General features: G+C 36.9%; 1 protein-coding gene across 1 annotated transcript in view; it reads right to left on the reverse strand.

Annotated features, from left to right (window-relative positions):
- Positions 1-5,082: 5,082 nt before the first annotated feature.
- The window catches only part of LOC128867418 (calcitonin gene-related peptide type 1 receptor), a 95,896-nt gene continuing 78,406 nt past the window's right edge, over positions 5,083-22,572 (reverse strand). The window contains 2 exon segments of the mRNA XM_054108609.1: positions 5,083-6,555; positions 14,854-14,982. Of these exon segments, the coding sequence (XP_053964584.1) occupies positions 5,866-6,555; positions 14,854-14,982 (819 nt within the window). The 3' untranslated portion in view covers positions 5,083-5,865.

Here is a 22,572-nt window from a genome sequence, read left to right on the forward strand (position 1 = left end):
GCATATAGCATTCCAAGCTAATTTGTATGCCCAGTTATCGAGATTACTGGTCATCTCGCCCAGAACTGTACGATAGTTATATATTCAAAATAATGCCCGTGAAAAGATTTGACTGGATTTTAAGCAATTTGCATTTGAACGACTCTTCTATAATGCCAAAAAGAGGATCACCATCATTCAACAAACTCTACAAAGTTCAACCATATTTGGACATGCTGCAAGAGCGCTTCAAACTGTGCTTTAATCCTGGCGAGTACCTTGCGATAGACGAATCAATGATAAGATTCTAAGGTAGTTTTTAAGATACGTTGATATTTGTATTCTACAGAAACTGTTTTAATAGGACGATCAATTTTGATCCAGTATATGCCGAAGAAGCCAATAAAAAGAGGGTTCAAAACTTGGATGTAGTTATGTTAGCACCGGTTATGTTCATCGGTTCGAGATATATACGGGTAGAAAAGGAGATCTAGTCGAAAAAAAACTTGGAGAACGGGTCGTTCTTGGCTTAACTACTGATTTTGGGGGGAAACACCATAAAGTGTTTTTCTTGAGCTGAAAAAGCAATTGATAAATGGCTGCGGAACAGTGCGAACCAATTTCTTCCTACCGATATTAGACCGGGGCGACTATGATTGGCAAATTAGTGATTCTGGTATACTCTTTATGAAGTGGATTGACAAAAGAGAGGTTACAGCTTTATCTAACTTTCAAGATCCGAGTAAATTTGTGTAGGTACAACAACGCCAAAGCAATGGTTCTGTCAAAAAAATCGAAAAGCCTGAAATAATATACGACTATAATATGCACATGAATAACGTTGACAGGTTAGATCAGCTAAAGAAGTATTACGAGCTGTATAGAAAAAGCTGTAAGTGGTGGCACCGAATATTTTTTCACTTTCTTGATATTGCAGTCGTGAATTCTTTTATTATTTCTAAAAGTATAGGGTACCACTTAGCCTTTAAGGACTTCAAACTTGATTTGATTTCAATACTATGCAGTTCAGCCTCACCACTTACTCTTGGAACCATAAATAAAAAGCAAGCTAGAGTCCGTATGTAGATGTAAGCAGCTGGTTCGACTGATGTCAGGTCACTTTCTATGGGCGAAGCAGGCATCTCAGACAGTGCACTCTGCCCAGCATGTGGAGAAGAGGATGAGACGACGGATCCCTTTCTGTGCGTCTGCCCGGCCTTCGTTCGAATCAGGATTGAGGTCTTTGACACTGAAGAAGTAGCTACCTTTGTTCTTTGGCACCACAAGATCTACTCAGATACCTTCGGAGGGCGAGTAGATTTAAAGAAAATTAAAAAGGGAACCCGAGTGGAGTACAATGGACTTAATGTTGTCTAAGTGCTGTACTTGCTAGTCTGTACCGACAAAAAAACAAGTGCTTTTAGCTACCCAAAAATTTATAATTTTAAAATAAACAAAATAAGCCGTAGCCGGATTGCGGCTAGTGGAGCGTTTAATTTCATAAGATGATTTTTTTTTTTTAAATATGTGATTAAATGTCCTTAAGTATCTCGGATGACTTTCCCGGAAAGCCGGCAGTCCACCAAAGGTCTATTGCAAAGATAGATTTGATATAAAAAAACTCAATTTATACTTCTCGATTCACAATTTCTCTCGCCTTTTATCTCTTGAACAGAAATGCAGCGGACATCCGGTAACGGGTTGTCAAAATTGGAACCCATTTAAAAGCATGAAATTGCACAGAATTGCGGCGAGAACGGATTTTTTGACGTCGATTATTTTCTTGGCGAGAAAATACTTAGATTAATTTCTATTTTCTCCGCCGGGTTGAAGACTTAGGGTTACTTTTCTGATCACTTGATGGTAATTTTTTTGCTTACAAGCAACATCAGGCAAATCGCGAACAAATATTAGATTTGCGCAAGAAAAACCGCAAAATATCAATACTATAGTATACCGTGGTTTTTTTCCGTTGTCTCAAAAATATAGCAAACGAAAAGACTTCATTACAAAATTAATTTTATTATAAGCACAAAATATCAGCTGAAAACCGTTCCGGCGTAATTGTGTTTAACCAACCGAATTTTCCGACGGAAATGGATCAACTTTTTACCACCCGTCCGTCAACCAGTTACATGCTGTCCGGTTCAATTCTGTTTCGTGCCTTCCACGGTGTGACGCCCAAATATATCTGGAAAGTGATGTTTTTTTCTTCTTGTGGATCTTGTTGAGTAAAACAAAAATCGAAATGGGAAATTTTCTAAGCGCACCCATAATCCAGACTCACAGTTAAAAGCCAGGTGTGAGAACCTTTGCATACTTTTAAGCCTATAACTTCGTTGATTGACTGTGAACGACACAAGGCGCATTCATTAAAGACGGTGGCACTAGACTAACATCAATGTTCTGAACATTTGATTGTCAAAGCAAAGTTTTGTTTCATTCTGAGCTGACAGCCACATGGACGCGACGAAAGAAAAAAAAAACACAACTCAGCTGAGGTACCAACACCACCTTTAATTGATTCGCCTTGACACGACATGAAGTGCCCTGGCGTGCATTATGACAACTGTCAAGCAAATATTTTTGACTTGTGTAGCCAAAACTTGTAAAGGGGGGAGGGGAATTGTATTTTTCATAAAAAGTTGAATAACTCCATTAGTTTTAAATCCATTTCTGAAGATAAACATTTGTTTGTGTATTTTTATGCATTACGGCCATGAGTACAACACTCCACCTATGCCCTAAATGCTATGCTTGATTTGCTCCCCATGGATCTTAGGCAATAAAAGCTATGTATAGACTCCAATAATATGGTTTCTGGTACAAAGATGGAACTTCGAAACACAGAGAAAGTTTTAAGATGCTATCTCTTTTGGCACCTTAAGGCGAGCTTACGCCCATAGAGTGATTTGAAAGGAAATTTGATGTCAAATTTCCATTGCGTGAGCAAAGGAGTAATGAAGGCGGCTTTGCATGAAAGTGCAGAAGATTCTGGACAAAATCGATGACTGGTGCATGAGACAAGGTCTTTCCGTCAATCCGAACAAAATCACCATAGTCTTGTTCACGAGAAAACGGAATTTGGATGGACTTAGTCTTCCAACACTAAAATGTGTGACATTTGGTCTTTCCGATGAAGTTAAATATCTATGAGTAATTTTGGATATGAAGCTGACTTGGGAGACACACGTTTCACTGAAGGTGAATCGCGCATTGAGGATTTTTCAATTTGGTAAAACCTGGGGTCTAAAACCTGCTGTGGTCCTATGGATATACACAGCGCTTATCAGATCAATTCTCACTTACGCCTCTGTGTCTGGTGGCGACGGAGCATGGTTAAGTCCACAATCCAGGAACTATACAGACTGCAAAGAAGTGTGTGTTTATGCATCACAGGTGCCATGAGTACAACCTCTGGTAATGCCCTAAATGCTATGCTTGATTTGCTCCCCCTGGATATTAAGATACAACAGGAAGCAATAAAAGGCATGAGTAGACTCCGAAAATATTAAGACGAAACTTCCGGTCACAGAGAAATCTTTAAGTTGCTATCTGAGCAGTATCTCCTGTTGTTGGCACATAAAGACGACCAGATTTCATTTGGAAGGAAATTTGAAGTCAGGTTTGCGTGAGCAATGGAGTAATCCAGAATTCATTCAGGGAGTTTTGACGGATATTTTCTTTTCATTTCAAGAATTAAATAGGGTTTCGATCCGGATGGTACTTAAACGATAGTAATAAGTATCACTATGTCATGGGAGAAATGGTAACTGTTTTCCAAACGGAAAGTTTTGCCATCGTGAAAGTAGCCGAATGGATAATCGAGAGGAGATGGAGCAGGAAACAAATTTCAGTTTTCAGTGACAGGGAGACTGCCCAGAAGGCCCTTTGCTAGGGCAAGGCTACGGGTTCCGATGTCATAAGAACGAGTAAAACTGGGGGATATTTTCAAATTTGCCATAGAATCTGGAAAATTCTCACAGGGCTAGCTATCTCTGTCTCTGTTTCTTTTCTAGCCTATCTCTCTCTCTCTGTCACTTCTCTCCTTTCCTATTTTACTTTTCAGAGTTTTGAATTCAATGGGCTCTTTAGCCTGAGTGTTTTACGACTTACCAATTTCTCGGTGCTTATTGGCTCGCCTTTTTCAAATTTCGATTTTCAAAATTTTTTACACCCATTATTAAACGTGATTTTTTTTTCGATTCAGGCCTAGTATAGCTTCTTTATAAAATAGTGCGCAAAAAATCGCCAAAATTGGAAAAAGGCGAAATAAGTGAACAAATTATGTCACACACATCTAAAGTTTACTAAACCAGATATATGGATATAAGAAAACATAGAATTCGTTGAAACTGATTAATTGTGTTTAATAGCATAGCTTTCTGCTGATCTCAATTCTAAACAAACAAAAAACCACACAAGTATGCATGCCTATCATTATAAAAAGTGGCGCAAAATTAATCATCCTATTTTTTTTTTTGATAAATAAAAGAAAAAGATTTCTTTTTAAATATGATTGACGTACAACACTGTGACTGTGAATTCATTTTAAGCAGAGAGTTCAATTTTTTGCTACAAATTGCTGGCCATAAAAATGCAAAAAAAAGTATAATTTGTAGGTCCTTAAAACAATGTAATTCTATGCTGGAAAACAAATAAATTTGAGCAAATTATAAAGTAATAAAAGTTTATGCCTAAAAATTTTAGTAAAGGGTTTTCCAATTTCGATGCATGCATGTTCTTTATTTTTTGTTATTCTATTCAGTCACTGATACAAAATAATCACGGCGAATTGCATGATTGAGCAGCATGTGCAAAAGAAAAAAATATTGGGGTTACACCGTGCGGCAAAATTAAACTTTTTTTGTTATCTAGCAAAAATTTCCTATGGTGAATTTCAAAAAAAGTCGTTTCGAGAAAAACGCGTTTGAAATTAAGCATCGTATCGTAAGCGCTACGGGGCCGAACCGACGGGCTCTCACTTAAGTGCACATAGAATCGGGAATAAAGCGAATTTCGCTGTAAATTTTTTACCACAGTTTCTTAAGTAGTTTTACTAAAAATCGATTTTTTTTGAATTTTCACAGTGGCGTTCCCCTTAAGGTATGCTTGTTTACGTTCGCTTTACAACAGGTAGACTAATTATTTATTTAAAAAAACACCTTAATAAATCTATTTTTAATCTGTTCAGCTACTTTACTTTTCATCAGTACTTTAATACGACTGGATGATTAAAATTATATGCAGGAAATTGAAAATAATTCTCTCACACACAGCCTGTTTTTGCTCCATTTTAATTTTATTTTTAATCTGTCCCCGTTGGAAAACCCTTTATCTTTAATACTATATTTAGTTGAAACTTAAATTAATTACTTGCCTAGCAATCCAAATAATATGCACGATTTACTCATTACTGGCTGTTATCCTTTTCCATTTGAGTTCCTGCGTGCAAAGAATAAGTTATTTTTCACTATTCAAAAGTTCTACTAAAATATAACTAACGAAAACACTAATTCACTATTTGACTACTTTGCATTAAGGCTGCATGAATTTGCACTTCCATGCCTGCATTAACAAGCAATGCGCTTTTCAACTTTTTCCAAGCAATCACACATAAGTAATCATAAATTTGTTGCTATTAGCGCAGCTCTTAGTCCTGAGGGTGTGCTGAAATGGGTTACATACGTATGGACTATAAATATCTCATATCCTACAATAAATCAAACTACATATGCCCCGAAATTAAACATACCATATACCACAATTGATAACCACATCGCCACCGCCAGCCACATGCCACCCCACACTTTTGCTGCTGTGCTGCCGTGGAATTTACGCCCAACATAGCGCGCGTATTTCATTTGCATCGCATTGTAGTGCTGCTTACAATGCCTCGTCGGCCATTTTGTTGCCATCCAAGTGCAAATTGTTGTTGTATGTGCAAGTATTAGGATTGGTATGCACAGCTGTGGTGGTAACAAGTAAAGTGCCGCCAGCGCGACTGTTGCCTTCAATACTGCAGCCATCGAGGCTATAACTGCCGCTGCTGCTGTTTCTATTGTTGCTATTGTTGTAGTAGTTACTCGTTGTTGTTGCTGCTGCTGCTGCTGTAAATGTGGTTGTTGTTATTGTTGCATTTGTTGTTATCGTCGCCATCGCCGTCGTCGACATATTTTCAGCTGTCACTACCATTGTTCCAGTCGCACATTTCCTTTGGCTATTGCAGTTACTCGCTCTGCTAACAAATTCATCGCCTCCACCCCCAGCTCCCTCTTCCATCAACGGCTGGCATATGCGCAACTGATCGACGGTCTTTCGCCGCAGAAAAGGCAACTTGCGCAATCCACCCATAACTCCCGCTGTCGTGGACGACGCGTTGGTATGCGTTCTTTGGCTGCTGGGTGCGGTGCTGTTGCTGCGCAAGCGGGCGGCTGATTTACTGCTGCCTGGACCAGAATAGCCACCACTGCCACGACCAGTGACAGCGCTAGAGGCGCGACGTGCTTTTGTCGACGACATGTCCTTTAGTCATACCTTCTCTTCGCCGGGCAGGGGCGGGCCGCATCGCACGAACTATAATCAGAAGAACTGCGATTTGAAATAATTGCGAGTTGGTTTAAGGGATTTTATTTGGATTTAGCATTAATATTGTACTTGTTTGTTTGTTTGTTTGATTGGAGGTTTGGTTTGATGGTAACGATTATGCATACAAAGAAATGTTCAAAGAAAAGAAAAGAAACGAAACACATTGGCGGGTGGAGAGCAGTGTTGAAATTTTTCGTTTTTCGCTTCAAGCTACTAATTGATAAATATTAAGATGCCATGCGATAATAATAAAAAGCAAGCGGAACACGTTCCATACAACAAAACTAAGCCGAAAAGTTAGTAAGTATAAAAAATATTTGCAGAAAGCTTTCTCACAGCTTCAAGTTTGATAATCTTTTAAGGAGTTCGGGGTAGTCAGTATTTTCAAAAAATTAGATTTTTTTGCCTTTTCTTAAAGAGCAATATCTGTGTGAAAATTTTAAGTGAATCCGATAAATACTTTTCGAGTTATTCAACAATTAACAAGGGGCGTTCGGGCGCTCCGGTAATCGATAGCAAAATTTTAAATGCGTTTTTCTCAAAACTATGTTTCTTGAACTGGTGATCACTGTAACTTAAAAACCGCTTGGTAGACTTCAATAAAATTTGAACTGCTTTTGAAAAACATAAAAAACTCGTGCCTGATCGAGGGATTTTTTCAAAAATTTCCATTTTTTTAAACAATTAATTGTCGGTTTTTTTTCTCGGAAATCTGAAAAATATTTACTTAGGCCGCCATATTGTTAATTTTGAAAAAAAAAAAAAAAATGTGAGCCGTCATGGGACGCCTGGCAGATGTGAAACATCGTGTATGTACAAGTAATATGCATAAAAGTTAATATCATTACTGGAATCAAATATAACCTAATGAAAAAATGAAGTATTACGAATTTCTTACAGAAAATGGTAACTTTATTTAATAAACATTTATTTACATGTGATATCAAAATTTGATATTAATATCAAGCCACAATTTAAATATTTTCATCTGTGACTTCAGTAATAGTTATATTCGACGTTTCCTCTGCCGGTATTACTGTGACGATTGGTCGATGACAACTAAAGTACGTTACAAAAGTATTGGATGAAATATTATCAAGATATCTCACAAATACAGCATCTATTGTTGTTCCATATTTGGTAGTCGATTCTCTTGGATTGTTGTTGATTTGCAATTGAAATTCTTTTTGAAGTGTGCTTTGAGTGCTGAAATTTTTTGAATTTTCAGGTGGCGCAAAATTAATCATCCAGATTTGTATTTGAAAATTATTAAATAAAATTAAATAAAAATAATGACTTTGTGTGATGAAATTTTTTGAATTTTCAGGTGGCGCAAAATTAATCATCCAGATTTGTATTTGAAAATTATTAAATAAAATTTAAAAAATAATAAAAAAAAATTATACTGACTGATGACTTTTGACCTTTACGCCCGCCATTGCTTGTCTGTTCTTATACAGCAGCTCTACACTTCACAAATTTCAATTATGATTGTCGTACTGCACTATTTGTAAAAAATATAAATAATCCGATAGCATGATTAATTTTGTGTCACTTTGTATATTATGATAATCAAAATGTGTCTTTAAAATATGCCTTCCTCCATAGGCTTAAACTTTTTATTCAATTTCAACTTTTGCTCATTACGATCTGGCATATCTCGAATTTGCTATTAAATAAGTTTGCACTTTTCATTTCGAATTAATAAAGCAATAAATTTGGCATTGCAAAATAGTTCTACTTGGTTTAAATAATTGAGTAATGAAACTTCTTTCTGCTGTGGCTCTGCTTTCTGTGACCTTTTGATATTTTTCAACTCAAACACTGACCTTCGTCATTTCTTCGCACAGAGAGCGCGCCTCAAAGGTGCCCACTCTAGCCAGCCTTCCAGTTTCCCATGAATTCTCTGTAATCGAATTCCTATTATCTACATAGCTAATTACCGAACACATTCAAAAACACATAATGCACCAACATTTACTAAGCACTCACGAGCATCCAACTTGCCGCTCTTTAGCAACTCTACATATGTCTCTCTAATATGGCACACATACTAACACACTTTAACTCACATCATTTGTGAGTTGTTCCTTTGAAATTGGCTTAGCACTTCTCATACTACAACACATAAATACTACTACACACGGCAAGCGTCGCCACGCCAACGATTCGGTTTACAAGTAAGCCAATAGATGTTTCTCATCAAAAAGCTTAGATCAGGCACAAGTTTATCTATTAATAAAACTAATTTTTCTTCTCCGATTGACTCCCAAGGACTTGTGATGATCATCGCAAGGGACTTCTGGGGAAATGAATTCCACACAAACAGCGATAACTTTTACAATTACTAATGTTTTGATTTTTTTGAAATTTTGCTAAAGTCAAGTTGAAACATGATGATTTTTGTAAAATAAAGCAATTGACTAGCAAAAAACAAATATTGAAAATCATCGTTTTTTTGGGCCTCCAACTACCCCTAACCCCTTAACACCTACAAAAATATAAGTGAATTCATCCCTCGATTTGCATTGTAGTTACGTTCTCGGAAAAATCGCACAAAACCGAAACAGTGTAAAACGAGGCACAGAGTTTATACAAAGTAGACGGCTATGTTCAATAAACCTACAAATCCATCTAAAGAAGGCAAAGAAAAGTCGAGGATATGTTTATTATATTCGTATAAAACGATACAAAGATTTATTTAATTTCAGTTCAATTAATTTTTGAAAATGAAAGCGCATCTAAACATTAATTAACAAGATTCCTTTCAAATAAAAACAATCAAAACGTAAAAAACTAACAATTGTCTGTAGAAATAAAGACGATACAAAAATTCAACTTTAATAACAACTATCACAGAAATTCAATTCAGTATTTGCGCTTCTTCGGAGTTTTTTAAAGCTAGAATTCTCCTTTTATTTGGTAGGACTAGTGTAATATCACTACTCGAGTCACTAGTAGGAAATTCATCAACTTTTTCCATAGGTGCAGCTTCCCTAATTGAGATGTTGGTTACATTTCCACTCAGTTACTAAAAGTTGATTTACTTTTGGCTGGCACGAAATCAGTGATTAACATTTGTTTACTTTGGCGGATATTCTTGTAAATTTCTTCATACTGACTGAGCGCATTTCTTGTTGTTCTTTGAAAAGCCAATGCTTTCTATGTATCAGGGTTTCTGTTCAAAAAATTAGTTTTCACTTCTGTACCTAGTCGAAGACCTTTAGCATTTACTATTCAGCTTTTCTATTATCACCATCGGACTGCAATCTATGTTATCTTCGGTGATGCTAACGGATTTGGATGGTACTAAGATGAAGATACTAAGTACTCCTATACTACAGGACAGATTACTACGGTATTATAATTAGCAGGGAACGAGTTGGTTGAAAAACTGGCTAATGAAAGCTCTACAAGCATACAACTAGGCCCTGAACTCTTTCTAGGTGTTAATTCTGGTACGATTCAACTATAGACTGACCGTTTCATGGGGTCTACCTGTAGAAGACGTTGGTCTGAGTTGGTCTCCTGCAGAGTAGCCAAATGCTTTGCGAAAGGACCAAAGAAGAAATTAGCGACCTTTCTCCTAAAATTTAGTAGTAATGGTGGTGTAATCATGAGGCACAAAGCCTGTAGCCAGCATATGGCTACCATGGAAATCATTGGCGACCCAATACGCCTATCCTGTCCTGAGAATGAGGATACTGCAGAGACTTTTCTCTGTAGCTGTCTGGCGCTTACTCGAATCAGACTTAAGCTGTTGGGTTGCGATGTACTGAGTATGGATAAGGTTCATACTCTCCTTTTCCGGATTTCGTAAGATTTATCAATGAATTCAGAAGATTTGCGGAAGAGTGATCTCAAACCAGTTTTTCCGCCTTACCATCCACATAATATCTATCCTGTCTCTCTATGATTTCTACTGCAATCTATCCGGGTGTAGTGCAATGGTCTTCTGACCAAGTGCTTGGACCTGTCCCACCCCCACAAATCTAATCTGATCTCAGCCTACTGTCGAAATAAAAAAAACACGTTTTAGATTACGGGTTTTTCAGTTTGAATGCGACTTTTCGTTCTAGAGTTACGGGTGAAATTATGTATATTACATAAAAACAGGCCACCAGGGCCTAGATATTTAAGAAATTTTTAATAAGAACAATTTTGTTTATCTGGTTTTTGATTTATTTGATTTGGGGATGTTATATCCAAAACCTAACTGTTTTCGAGGTATTTGATTTTGAAGATTATTTAAAAAAAAATATTTTGGTTAGCTTGTACGTTCTTTTTTTCAACTGTTAGTTCTAGTGTTCGGTCTGACTCACTGGTTTTTATATTAATTTACAGGCTCCACCACTCGAAGTGTAAACAACTTCAGACGAATTTCAATCGTAATAGTGTGACTGCATTATATTTGGCTGGAAAATCGCACAATTACTCGTTACAACAACACTGGTAGCATCGCGAAACGTCATGGAGGTAGTCATCAAAAGACTGCAACGTCACGTGAAATGATTCAAAATGTGAAGAAGCGACTTGAGCGAAATCCCCGACGAAGTGCCAATCAAATGGCAAAAGAACTGAAAATATCTGATCGTAGCATCCGCCGCATACCGAAAAATGATCTCAAAGTCAAGCCTTACAAGATCCAAAAGGCGTATGATCTCACACCAAAGCAGCAATAAGTCAAACTTGAGAGAGCGAGAGTTGCTTCGCTTGACCAAAAGTAGTAAATTTCCGAACATTGTGCTTTCTGACGAGAAAATATTTCAAATTGAGTAATTCGTGAACTCCCAAAATGATAGGATTTATTTGACTGACCGTTCATACGACCGCTAAAGTCATCGATTGGCCACCAGAAGGCAGCTCCCGTCACAGTAATGGTTTGGGCCCCTGTAACCGCAGATGGGTGCTCTCCAATCGTTTTTATCGAGCCTGGCGTCAAAGTAAATGCGAAATATTATCGGGAAAATATTCTGGAGCTTGCTTTGAAGCCGTGGGTAGATAAAAATTTCGGTGGCAGACCATGGACGTTTCAACAGGCCCTGTTTTACAAAGCTCGAGTGAATTAAGAATAACTAAAAAACAACGTTCCGAACTTCATAACGTCCACACAAGGGCTCTCAAATTTACCAGACGCGCATCCGATGGGTTATTCTCTTTGAGCTATTTTGGAGAACAAGGTCCGAACTAAAAGGTTCACCAGTCTCGAGATGTTGAAAAAAGCCATTGTCCGCGAGTGGACAAAAATACTTGCAAGTCACATTCGGGCTGCTGGCGATTCATTTCTGGACCATCTCAAGGCCATAGTCAAGGAAAAAGGTGGTCATATCGTACGTCAAAGTAAATGCGAAATATTATCGGGAAAGTATTCTGGAGCTTGCTTTGAAGCCGTGGGTAGATAAAAATTTCGGTGGCAGACCATGGACGTTTCAACAGGCCCTGTTTTACAAAGCTTGAGTGAATTAAGAATAACTAAAAAACAACGTTCCGAACTTCATAACGTCCACACAAGGGCTCTCAAATTTACCAGACGCGCATCCGATGGGTTATTCTCTTTGAGCTATTTTGGAGAACAAGGTCCGAACTAAAAGGTTCACCAGTCTCGAGATGTTGAAAAAAGCCATTGTCCGCGAGTGGACAAAAATACTTGCAAGTCACATTCGGGCTGCTGGCGATTCATTTCTGGACCATCTCAAGGCCATAGTCAAGGAAAAAGGTGGTCATATCGAGCAAAAGTAAATTGATTTTTAATTTTGTATTATTTTCGCACATTTTGTACTTTGAATTAAATAAAAGAAATTTGCCAAACAAAATTTATGGCCCTTTTAATTCGTTACACTTCAAGTGCTGGACCCTGTACAAAATAATTTCCTTACAACTTTTTTAATGATGTGAAGTAGAAAACACTTGTCAAAAACCGTAAATTCCAAGCTTCACCAAGCAGCATTTACTGAGACGTCGCGGTCAAATGAAACGCGTACGAAAAATTCTTCATCAAACTATGAATTGCATTACCTGCATATAAGGAATTTCATCCTAAATTTCCTTTGGACATCCCCATGTTACAGTTTTAATAGTAGAACGATTGATTTCAATGTAAAGATTAACATTTTCAGCGCGTTTCTGCTGCGTATTGATTCTTAGTTAGCATCTACTAAGCCTCGTTTCAGCAACGTGCGCACATTTACCAAAATAGGCTGAACAATGAAAGAGATATTCAATGTTGAAACCACCCAAAGCCTTGATGGCGCCCCCTGCCTACTTATATTCAGCTGCATGAATAAAGTTGAAAAACTATTATTCACGCAAGATAAACATAATTAAATTATTATACAAGTACGCATACTTGCCTAAGTTAAAAGTTGGTTATTATGCAACTAATATGACATGCAGAGAGAACAGTAAGGCGCACAATACATTTTGTTGCTCATACGCCATGTATTACCAAGCACCAAGTAGGCAAAGCCGAAATGTAATGTAAGTGTTAGCAATTGTGCAGGTTTAAAAATAATTCACAAAATTTCGTAAAACATTCAAACTTTTTAACGCATTAAATCCTGCTCATAGATGCCGTCGTGAGATTTTATTGAAATTTTGTCAGTGCGTTTCCGTAAGACATAGAAGTTGTCTTGCAAAATTACAGGGGTATTTAAATGTCCATTCGGCAGATTAGAGTTCTGAGCATAAATAAGACGCTTAGTATGGCAGAGTACATTGCCAATGCAATGCCTTATGATGATGCAGCTACTAAATTCGGTAATGATTATAGCCGTGGAGAAAAAGTCTTGAACATCCAGAGAAGCACAATGTGCCGATCGCTAACTTTTTTGTCAGTTATAGATTGTTGCGTCGGTGGAATGGATACTGCGCAACGGGCACTGTGCGCGATAATCGAACTACCAGGTTGTTCAATAAGTTTTGTGGTTCGATCAGGGAGTTGGTACTAGTCTAACTTTTTTTTGAAGTGTTGGTACACTCTTCATATGAATTCAATTAAAACGTTTTCGAAAGGATAAAGTGAATTTTGTGCATCGGTTCAACACTACGGATGAGATTGGGGTCTATCACCTCAAATAAAAATAAGAGAGTTTCACAGGTTCTTGGAAGGTGTTAGCAACAGTTTTTTGGGATGCGAAAGGAATTTTGTCGTGGATTACTTGCAAGTTGGTAAAACATTAAGTTCTGAATATTATTGTAACCTTTAGACCGGCTGAAGGAAATAATTCGTGGGAAACAATTTTTTTTCATTATAATAATGCAAGAGCATATTTGCTATGGCTAAAATCCATGAATTTAAGTTCGAATTGTTGGAGCATCGACCGTATTCACCAAGTTTGGTCCCTAGCGACGTGCATCTGTTTCCAGACTTACACAAAGCGATTTCCATCAACCAATGAGGTCAAAGACCTGTGAAAGCGTATTTTGGAAGCCTTCCAAATTCTCACTTCAGAGATGGACTACATAAATTGGAATCTTGTCGGAATCACTCTATTGATGTTCTGAGATACTATACTTACCATAAAATTGTGTTTTTCTTATCGAACCGGAAAACTTATTGAACAACCTAGTGTTAGAATATTAGAATTCTCAGAAAAAGTCACTAAAAAGTAAGTTTGAAGGAGCTCAAAAATCACATTGATTTTTAACAATTAGTTTTTTAACGGCGATATTGAGAATTTTCTTATACGCCGGATGTTCGACTTTTTTTATACGGTAGAAAATACCCAGCCCGTAAAAAAAAAATAAAAAATTAAATCAATGCAATTTTTGAACCACTTGATATTTACACTTTATTAAAGTGCACATCTTAAAACTTAATGGGCTGTAAAACTGCATACCGAAGATTTTTCTAAAAATTCAGAATAAAAAAAAAATTTTTTGAAACCTTTCTGGTTGTTTTTTAAACTTGCACAAAGCTAGAAACTGTATTTATAAGGTTTTTAAAAACTACATTTTTATATCAAAACTATTACAACTACTAGGAACAAATAAATTGTCAAAACTTTTCATTAAATCCCAGTGCTAACCTAATGCTAGTGTACTGTATGAATATATCTCAAACGCAGCGAAAATTTTTTTAAATATTTACTACTTATGAAGCAAACACATAAGCACATATATAACTATAAATACGAGTATATACAGAAAATTGCTTTACATAGTAACAAAAACAAGTACAAAAGCTTATTTACAAATTTACAAATGCATTATAAAGCTAAGTGAAAAACGCCACGCTGAAGAATTTTAGAATAAGCGAAAATGCATACAAAGCCAACAAAATCTTACCGAGACCTGAGTGGCTGTGTAGGAATTTGCACGAGCCCTATTACTGAAGCAAACCATGCGCCATTTGCGCTTCACCTGGGCAATAACTTCGCCGTTGAAGAAGCAGAAGAATGTGGCAACACAGAGACCCTGAAATGACAGAAACACACAAAAATAATTTATAGGTGGAAAATGTCAAAGTTAAAAAGTATTATTAAATATGAGGGCTCCTCTTGAAAAAAAAAAATATAATATTGTATAATACATACATATATACAGAGGGGCGCAAAATTAATCACCCCATATCAAGATTTATAATTTTTGCAAATAGCGCTGTACGTTAATCATATTTCACCCTTCTGAACTAGACAGCTGCAGTATACAAATAGACAAGCAGTGGAGCGCTTAGAGGTCAAAATAAACATTTCCAACACTGAAAATAAGTTTTTTTTTATTTAATGAATTGTACAGGTTTTTCCAATAAGAGGAGTTTTTCCCGTAGAAGGTAAATGGTTTCGTTGCTTGTGTGGCACGTAGCGCCGTCTTGTTGAAAACAAACGTTGTCCAGATCACTACCATCCAATTCCGGTCATAAAAAATTGTTAATCATCTCTCGGTAGCGCAATCCATTCACCGTAACTGTTGTCCCAGCTTCATTTTCAAAAGAGTAAGGTTCAATGACTCCGCCGGACCATAAACCGCACCAAACTGTCACACGTTGAGGATAGAGCGGCTTTTCAACAATAACTCTTGGATTTTCTGCGCCCCAGATACGACAATGTAGTCGAAGCCACCAAGGTGAAAATGGGCCTCATGACTCAAGATGATTTTTCGATGGAATTCCAATTCCGGATCATTTGCATGCATTTCAACGACCCAATCAGAAAAGGTACGACGTTTTTGATGATCGGCCGGTTTGAGTACTTGTGTTAACTGGACTTTATAAACCTTAATACCCAAATCTTTAAGCAAAATACCGGGTAATGATGTTTGTGAAATGCCTAATTCCAAAAAACGACTAGGAATGGACAAACCTAGGTTTCCTTCAACACTTTCGACTACAACAACAATATTTTCGGCTGTTCTTGAGTGACATGCACGGGTTTTATTCTCCACATCACTAATTTGTCCCAACAGCTCCAATTTTTTCACCAATTTCTGTATTGCGGTGCTTCACGATGACCCAAAAATGTTCGAGCTTTACGAACCGTCTCTGCCAAATGTTCACCATTTTTATAGTGAATTTCAATAATTTCTATGCATTGTTTAAGCCTGTATCTTTCCATGTTTATTAATGGCTTAGTTTCTACTTGTCAAATATCAAAAAATGACAGCTTCAAAACACAGCTCCACATCCACCGAAATAGCGGGCTAGTCAAAATAACACCTGCTATTGGAAAACCCTTTATGATCAATTATGTGTATATGCAAAATTAGTTAAAATTTCTTTTCATTCAGAAAGATACAATTCTTTAAACCCTTCTTAGGAAGCTTTTCAAGAAGCCACTTCATATTTTCTGCATACATGGGCAGAAAAGTCCCGGGCCTAACAAAACAAACGCATTTTTTTTTGTACAAAAGTCGCTTTACTCATCATCGAAATTTCTATCGAGAACAACGGCGTCGTTTCAGGGCCGCTCTAACATTTCAATACTGCTTTTGCAGAACGATTTATCTTTTACCTGAAAAGAGGCTTCAGTTTCAGCGATAGACTCTTGATTCGACCGAAATTTGTTACCCACGAGCATTTTTTTAAGTCTGCGAACATCCAGCAGTCGCTGGGAGCCAAATTTGGCGAATACTGAATACGGTGGCTGTGGGAGGAATTCCAAGTTCAATTTATGTAGTTTTGCCTTTGTTTTCTTTGTCTTGGGGCACGGTGCATTGTCTTGATGCAACAAGTCTTTTTTCTTTTTCATATCCGAACGTTTCTTTGCAATTTCGGCCTTCAAACACTCCAATAACCCCATATATAAGTAATATTCACTGTTGTTGTTGCTTTCCTTCTCAAAATAGGCGATGAATATTATACCACGCACATCCCAAAATACCAAGGCCAGAACCTTTCCAGCCGATTATTGTACTTTCGGGTCTTTTGGACAAGGTTCACTAGTTGCTGTCCACTCAGATGACGATCGTTTTGATTCCAGAGTGAAGGGCTGTATCCGTGATTCATCCATTGTCACATATCGACGCAAAAGTTGCGATTTATTACGTTTAAATATGGCCAAACACTGCTTAGAATCATCAACAACGGGCACCCAATTTGAACAGAGCTTTCTCATAGCCAAATGCTCATCTATTAGAAAGCCAACCAGTCTTTTGATGTCTCTACGCTACCAGCTAACTCACGCAACTTCACTTTTCGCTCGTTCAAAGGATTTTGTGTATTTTTTGGATGTTTTGAGGTGTTACCGCCTCATTTGGACATCCACTGCGTTGTGCATCATTGGTGTCTCTACGACCACGTTTGAGGTCAGCAAACCATCGTTTTATTGTTGTTTCTTATGGAGCGGAGTCTCCATGACACTTTTCAAGTCATTTCTTTGCTCGAACGGTTTTTTCCCCATCTAGAAGCACGAAATTCTTTTTGATCCATTGGCTTGAAAATAACAAAAGCAGCGTCACTCTTAGCAAAATAACTCACGAACTAATGAATAGAATATCATGAAATTTGAACAGCTGTCGTTTTAAGGTTAGTACTAACTGAAAAAAGGGTGAATGCAATAAAACTAGTGCCGCCTATGTATTAAGCCCGGGACTTTTCAGCCCATGTGTTAAAAGAGAATTGTCAGTAGAGAAACATGAACTACAAGTAATTCAAGGCTAGACAAGAGTCTCATGGAGAACTCGCGGAGCTGCATAAAAAGTTTGTGAAAATATGTTGCCAGTGTTATAAATCATTTCCTGATAGAAATATCGGGTGGTTTTTTAAGAGCTTGAGAACTTGAGGATAATACAAATGCAATCTGGTAGATAATTTCATGGCATTTATTTTAAGGATATGATATCCGGCATATGTCCGTCGCGGCTACGAGTTATACATTCTATTCGATCACTCCCATAAATCGTTTATTAAGCACGTTGTATGGCAGGTTGCACTGTCTTGTTGGAACCAAACGTCGTCGATGTTTATATAACACCCAAACACCCAAAAAAAGAGTATAAGTCGTCGTGTTTTAGCTGATTAATTTTTGGAAACAGAAATTCAGTCAGCATGGCTCGATAGCACTCATGACTTATCGTAGCGGCAGCTTTCGAAAGAAATAAGGACCTATGATGCCGCCGGTCCTTTATAAACTTCGATTTAGTGGACAGAAATGACAACACAGTTAGCCATTCTCAGCTCTCAAGAAATAGTTATCGATATCGATACAGTTCATGCAGCCAAAATAGCAACTGATATTGTGGCCAATGGTCAGAAGTTAGTGTTTGTTTGACGATAAAGGGATGCCCATATATTGGGCAAAATTGACTGGTTTCAAATAAATTTCCCTCCTAGCCAGCTCCTCCGCGATTAAATGTTTAGGAATGAATTTATTTGCAACTATCACAACTTCCTTTATTGAAAATTCCTCTGAAAATTTAATTTTTCATCTTTTGCTCTAAAAATCCTCAAGTATCGAATATTAAAGTAGCTCAAAAGTAGAAAATGCTTTGCTTGCACGAGCAGCAACTTTCTCTTCTCGCTACATTTCGAGTACAGCAGTAAATTCTTAAGTTATCAAAAGCAAAGCAGCTAAAATTATTCCATACACATCATTAATTTCGATGCATTTCCAAAGCGCGCATTTTATATTTCTAGATTTTATTTTTAGCAGCATTTCGTAACATTTTAAGAAGTGCCCTTGCTGTACGCATATCGCTATGTATGTATGTATGTATGTATATAGATATGTAGATGTGTGCATAAAGTATATTTGAAATGCGCTTATTTCGCATTTCAATGATGTTAAGAGCGACAAAGGCGAAAGTAAAAGAAAACTTCTATTCGAGCGCAGCTCCTGATGAAAAGCGAATGCGCTTGACCCAGTTTGTGCGTAAAGGAACGACGGTGGGAGAAGAATTAGAAACACTAGAAATCAAAAAAAAAAAAAACAAATATGTGTTTAAATAAATGTTTGATGCTTATGAATACTTTCTGCTTCTTTTATAAGATACCGTCTCCAGCTCTTAGTTGGGGGCTTTATTTTGGGTGCGGAATTGTTACAGTTTTGTGCTAGGATATGCTTAGGAGCTGAATTCTAGGTAGTACTAGTAAAATACATGCATACATGCATACTCATATATATATATAAGGACATATTTATGAAATATTACTTCACAATTTTTCAATAAATTATACATTTCTCATCAAAATCCCACCTGAACAACCCACAGCACAAATTTTAATTGAACAAATAGAAATCTTATTTTTTTCAAAATTACGACACTCCAAGCACGGCAACAGTTACTGAGTTTTATACTGATAAGCCTGCATTGATAAAAATGAGCTTGCGATTCTAGCATCTTTCAAATTTTTCAACAATTCTCAAGGTTTCTAACTATTTGGCATGGCGCTGCTGCGACACAAAAATTTGGTAAACACAAAGCTCTAATTTTTCCAAAAAATAAAAATAAGTACTCAAGCGCTAGCCTTGAAGCAAAGTAACTGTTATCTCTTTGCATTAAATAAAAGACTTAAAAAACAAAGCCATCGCTTTAAAAGAGAAACGCAACTTGCAAGTTTGCCAGTCTCGTGCGAAAACAAAAACCAAGAAGAAGATATAGAAAAACTAAACTACTGCTTTGTAACTTTTTTCTTGCTTTTGTCACAGTGATGTCTTTCACGTAGTTAAATGACTATGAAATCTCACATTCACAGATACGCGTGTCAAATAGTTTTCTGTTTCCTTCCTTGAATTTCGCAAGCAGTTGCAATGACTACTGGAAAACTTACAGCACTCTGCTAAGTGCATGTCTGTCTGACTGAAAAAGATTGATGCACCAATTTTCTATGATTTCATCCCCACACTCCGAAATCATTTCCTAATCGTTTCGCAGACAGAAAAACATTAAAGGCATTATTTATATTTTTCGCGGAATAAATAAATAAAAAATATAAAATTAAATGGAAGAAAACTTAACCCACTTAGCTACAATAGAAAATATGTGCATGTAATAAATTATATCTTTGAGTGGAATAAGAGAAAATGGCTGAAGAGGCGCTAAAAAATCGTTTCACAATTTTTTGCGACTTCAATGGATTTGTCACCTTTAGGTTACTCCACTGAAACTAAAAAACAAAAAAAAAACCAACTTTATTTGAAAAATATTGATGTTCTTAGTTATGGCGACAAAGAGTGTTGACATGAGGGTACGCATAAAGTACACAAAATGCACATTCGTAATGCTGATTCTTTGAAATTTTCGGCCACGTATTGGCATAGATCTGGTTCCGAATTTCGACTACAAAAAAAAAAAAAAAAAAATAATAATAATAATAACAATAAAAAAAAAATATTTGAAAAAAAATATTTAAAATATAAAAAAGAAATTAAATAAAAAATTAAAAAAAATTTAACTGGCATGATCTGGGTGGTCATCTCGCACTGTCGAACCACGTCGCATACTGGACCCGGCTTAAAAAATGAACACTCACAAGTCTATAAATGAAAGTTGTTTACTGAGAATATTTAAAGCAAAGGTTAAACCAGAAAATAAAACTAAAAAACTAAATCTTTAAAGGCCTTAGTGGCAGTTTAAATTAGCAATTTAAATTATAAGATTTTTTGAGCATTTTTCGAGAAAAAAATACTTTTGGGGAAAAAATTTATAAATGTTTTTTAAGGTTTTTTCTATGAGTTTTTTCAACTTTTTTCGAAAAAAATGTGGTTTGAAAAAATTTGTATTTGAAAAAAAAATTTAATTTAATTAAAAAAAAAAAAATTTTGTTTCGACATCAACACTCACAAGTCTATAAATGAAAGTCGTTTATTGAGAAAATTGAAAGAATAGGTGAAACTAGGAAGTAAAACCAGAAAGAAATATTTGGAGGTCTTGTTGTTGTTGTTGTTGAATTGGTTGAATATTTCCACTGAAATTATCCTAATTAGTGACCAGCACCGTTTTGCTAGCACTGTCCTCGTGTGATGATGTCTTGTTTTTGTTTCTTTTTTGTTTTTTTTTTTGTTGCTGTTTTTGTTTTTATTAAGTCAGATCCATTTAGTGAGGTCCAAGTATTGCAGCAAATTCTTTATCTCGATGTCTGAGATATCATTAATTTGGTGTAAGAAAGGAGCTAGTCCTGGACATTCACATAAGTAGTGGAAAAGACTTCCCTTCAGCCCTTCTGCTTGACAGCTTCTGCAGATAGGATTGAAGCGGAGGTTGAGTCTGGCTGCATGATCCCCTACTTTCCAATGACCTGTAAGGGTTGCAGTGATGCGTGAAATGTTTGGTCGAGAGCAACCAAACAGGTCATTCGTCCTTTGGATTTTATACGACGGCCATTTTTTTTTTGTTGTAATACATGTAGTTAATTGCTTCCATCTTCTTTCGTCTAAAGCATGATAGTGTAAAACAATAGATGCTTTTATTGTGTTGAGTGGGGTGGAGATTGCCACCGCCTCTGCTATGTCTAGTGTCGAACCTTTTCTTGCTAGCTCATCCGTTATCTCATTACCCCGTATGTTCCTATGCCTGGGAAGCCATATCAGAGTAATTTCAAGCCAATGACTAAGCAATTTTAGTTCCTCTCTACACTGTAAGACTAATTTGGATGAAATGGAGTTAGAGTCTAAGGCCTTGATAGATGCTTGACTCTCTGAGAAGATAGCTACTCTTGCAGCAATTTCCTTGTAGAGTTTTAGTGATTTGCATGCTTCTCTGATCACTAAAAGTTCTGCCTGGAACACGCTGGCATAGTCAGGAAGTCGAATTTACTGAGATAGGTTGAGTGGCTCCGAATGGTGGGTTTAAAGACGCGGGTCTAAAAACCCATTCGGCTGTGGTGGCTTTGAGATGTTGAATTTAAATTTTTTTACACTTTCAATCAGCTTCATATTCAGCATGGAAAAAATCTTTGGTATATATGACCTGAATAATGATTTGTGATTTGTGTTAGGCTAATGCAAGTCAGGGCCCGTTCTTATTGATTCTGGGCTGCAAACTGGTGTCCACTGTAAGAAACACTCAGGAGAACTAGCCCTTATCGCTCCAGAAACCAATGTGCACTTTTCAAAAATTTCGTAAGATCTTTAATGTCGACAGAGCCGAGATGTTCTAATTCATTAAAGAATTGCCCGCCCAAAATGGCGAGTCTACGTCTGAATAGAGCAGGACAGCCGCACAGAAGGTGCGGGATCGTCTCATCGCCTTCCTTATCTACACAACTTCTGCAGAAGTCAAGTGTTTGCACACCCGTTCTCTGAGCGTGCATACCGTTTAGGCAGTGCCCCGTAATAACTGAAATCAGGGTGTTAAGACTGTGCTTATCTCTTCTTAGTAGAAGTTCCGCGCGTTTTGCATTGAGAGCTGTCGGGCGATTTTTCAAGTGGCTTCATGACGCCATCTTTCATTCGCTACTCTTACCATTTCCTCGCGGATACGTAGTTTACATGTTTGCAAGGGTATACCTATAATATAGTCTATGTACTCATCAATCAATTTGGTACCGATTTTCGCTAGTTCATCAGCTCTGCAGTTCCTCTCAATGTCACAATGGCCAGGAACCCATGTTATCATTAGGTGAAATGACTC

Source organism: Anastrepha ludens, chromosome 6 (genome assembly GCF_028408465.1).
Source record: "Anastrepha ludens isolate Willacy chromosome 6, idAnaLude1.1, whole genome shotgun sequence".
Classification (NCBI taxonomy): domain Eukaryota; kingdom Metazoa; phylum Arthropoda; class Insecta; order Diptera; family Tephritidae; genus Anastrepha; species Anastrepha ludens.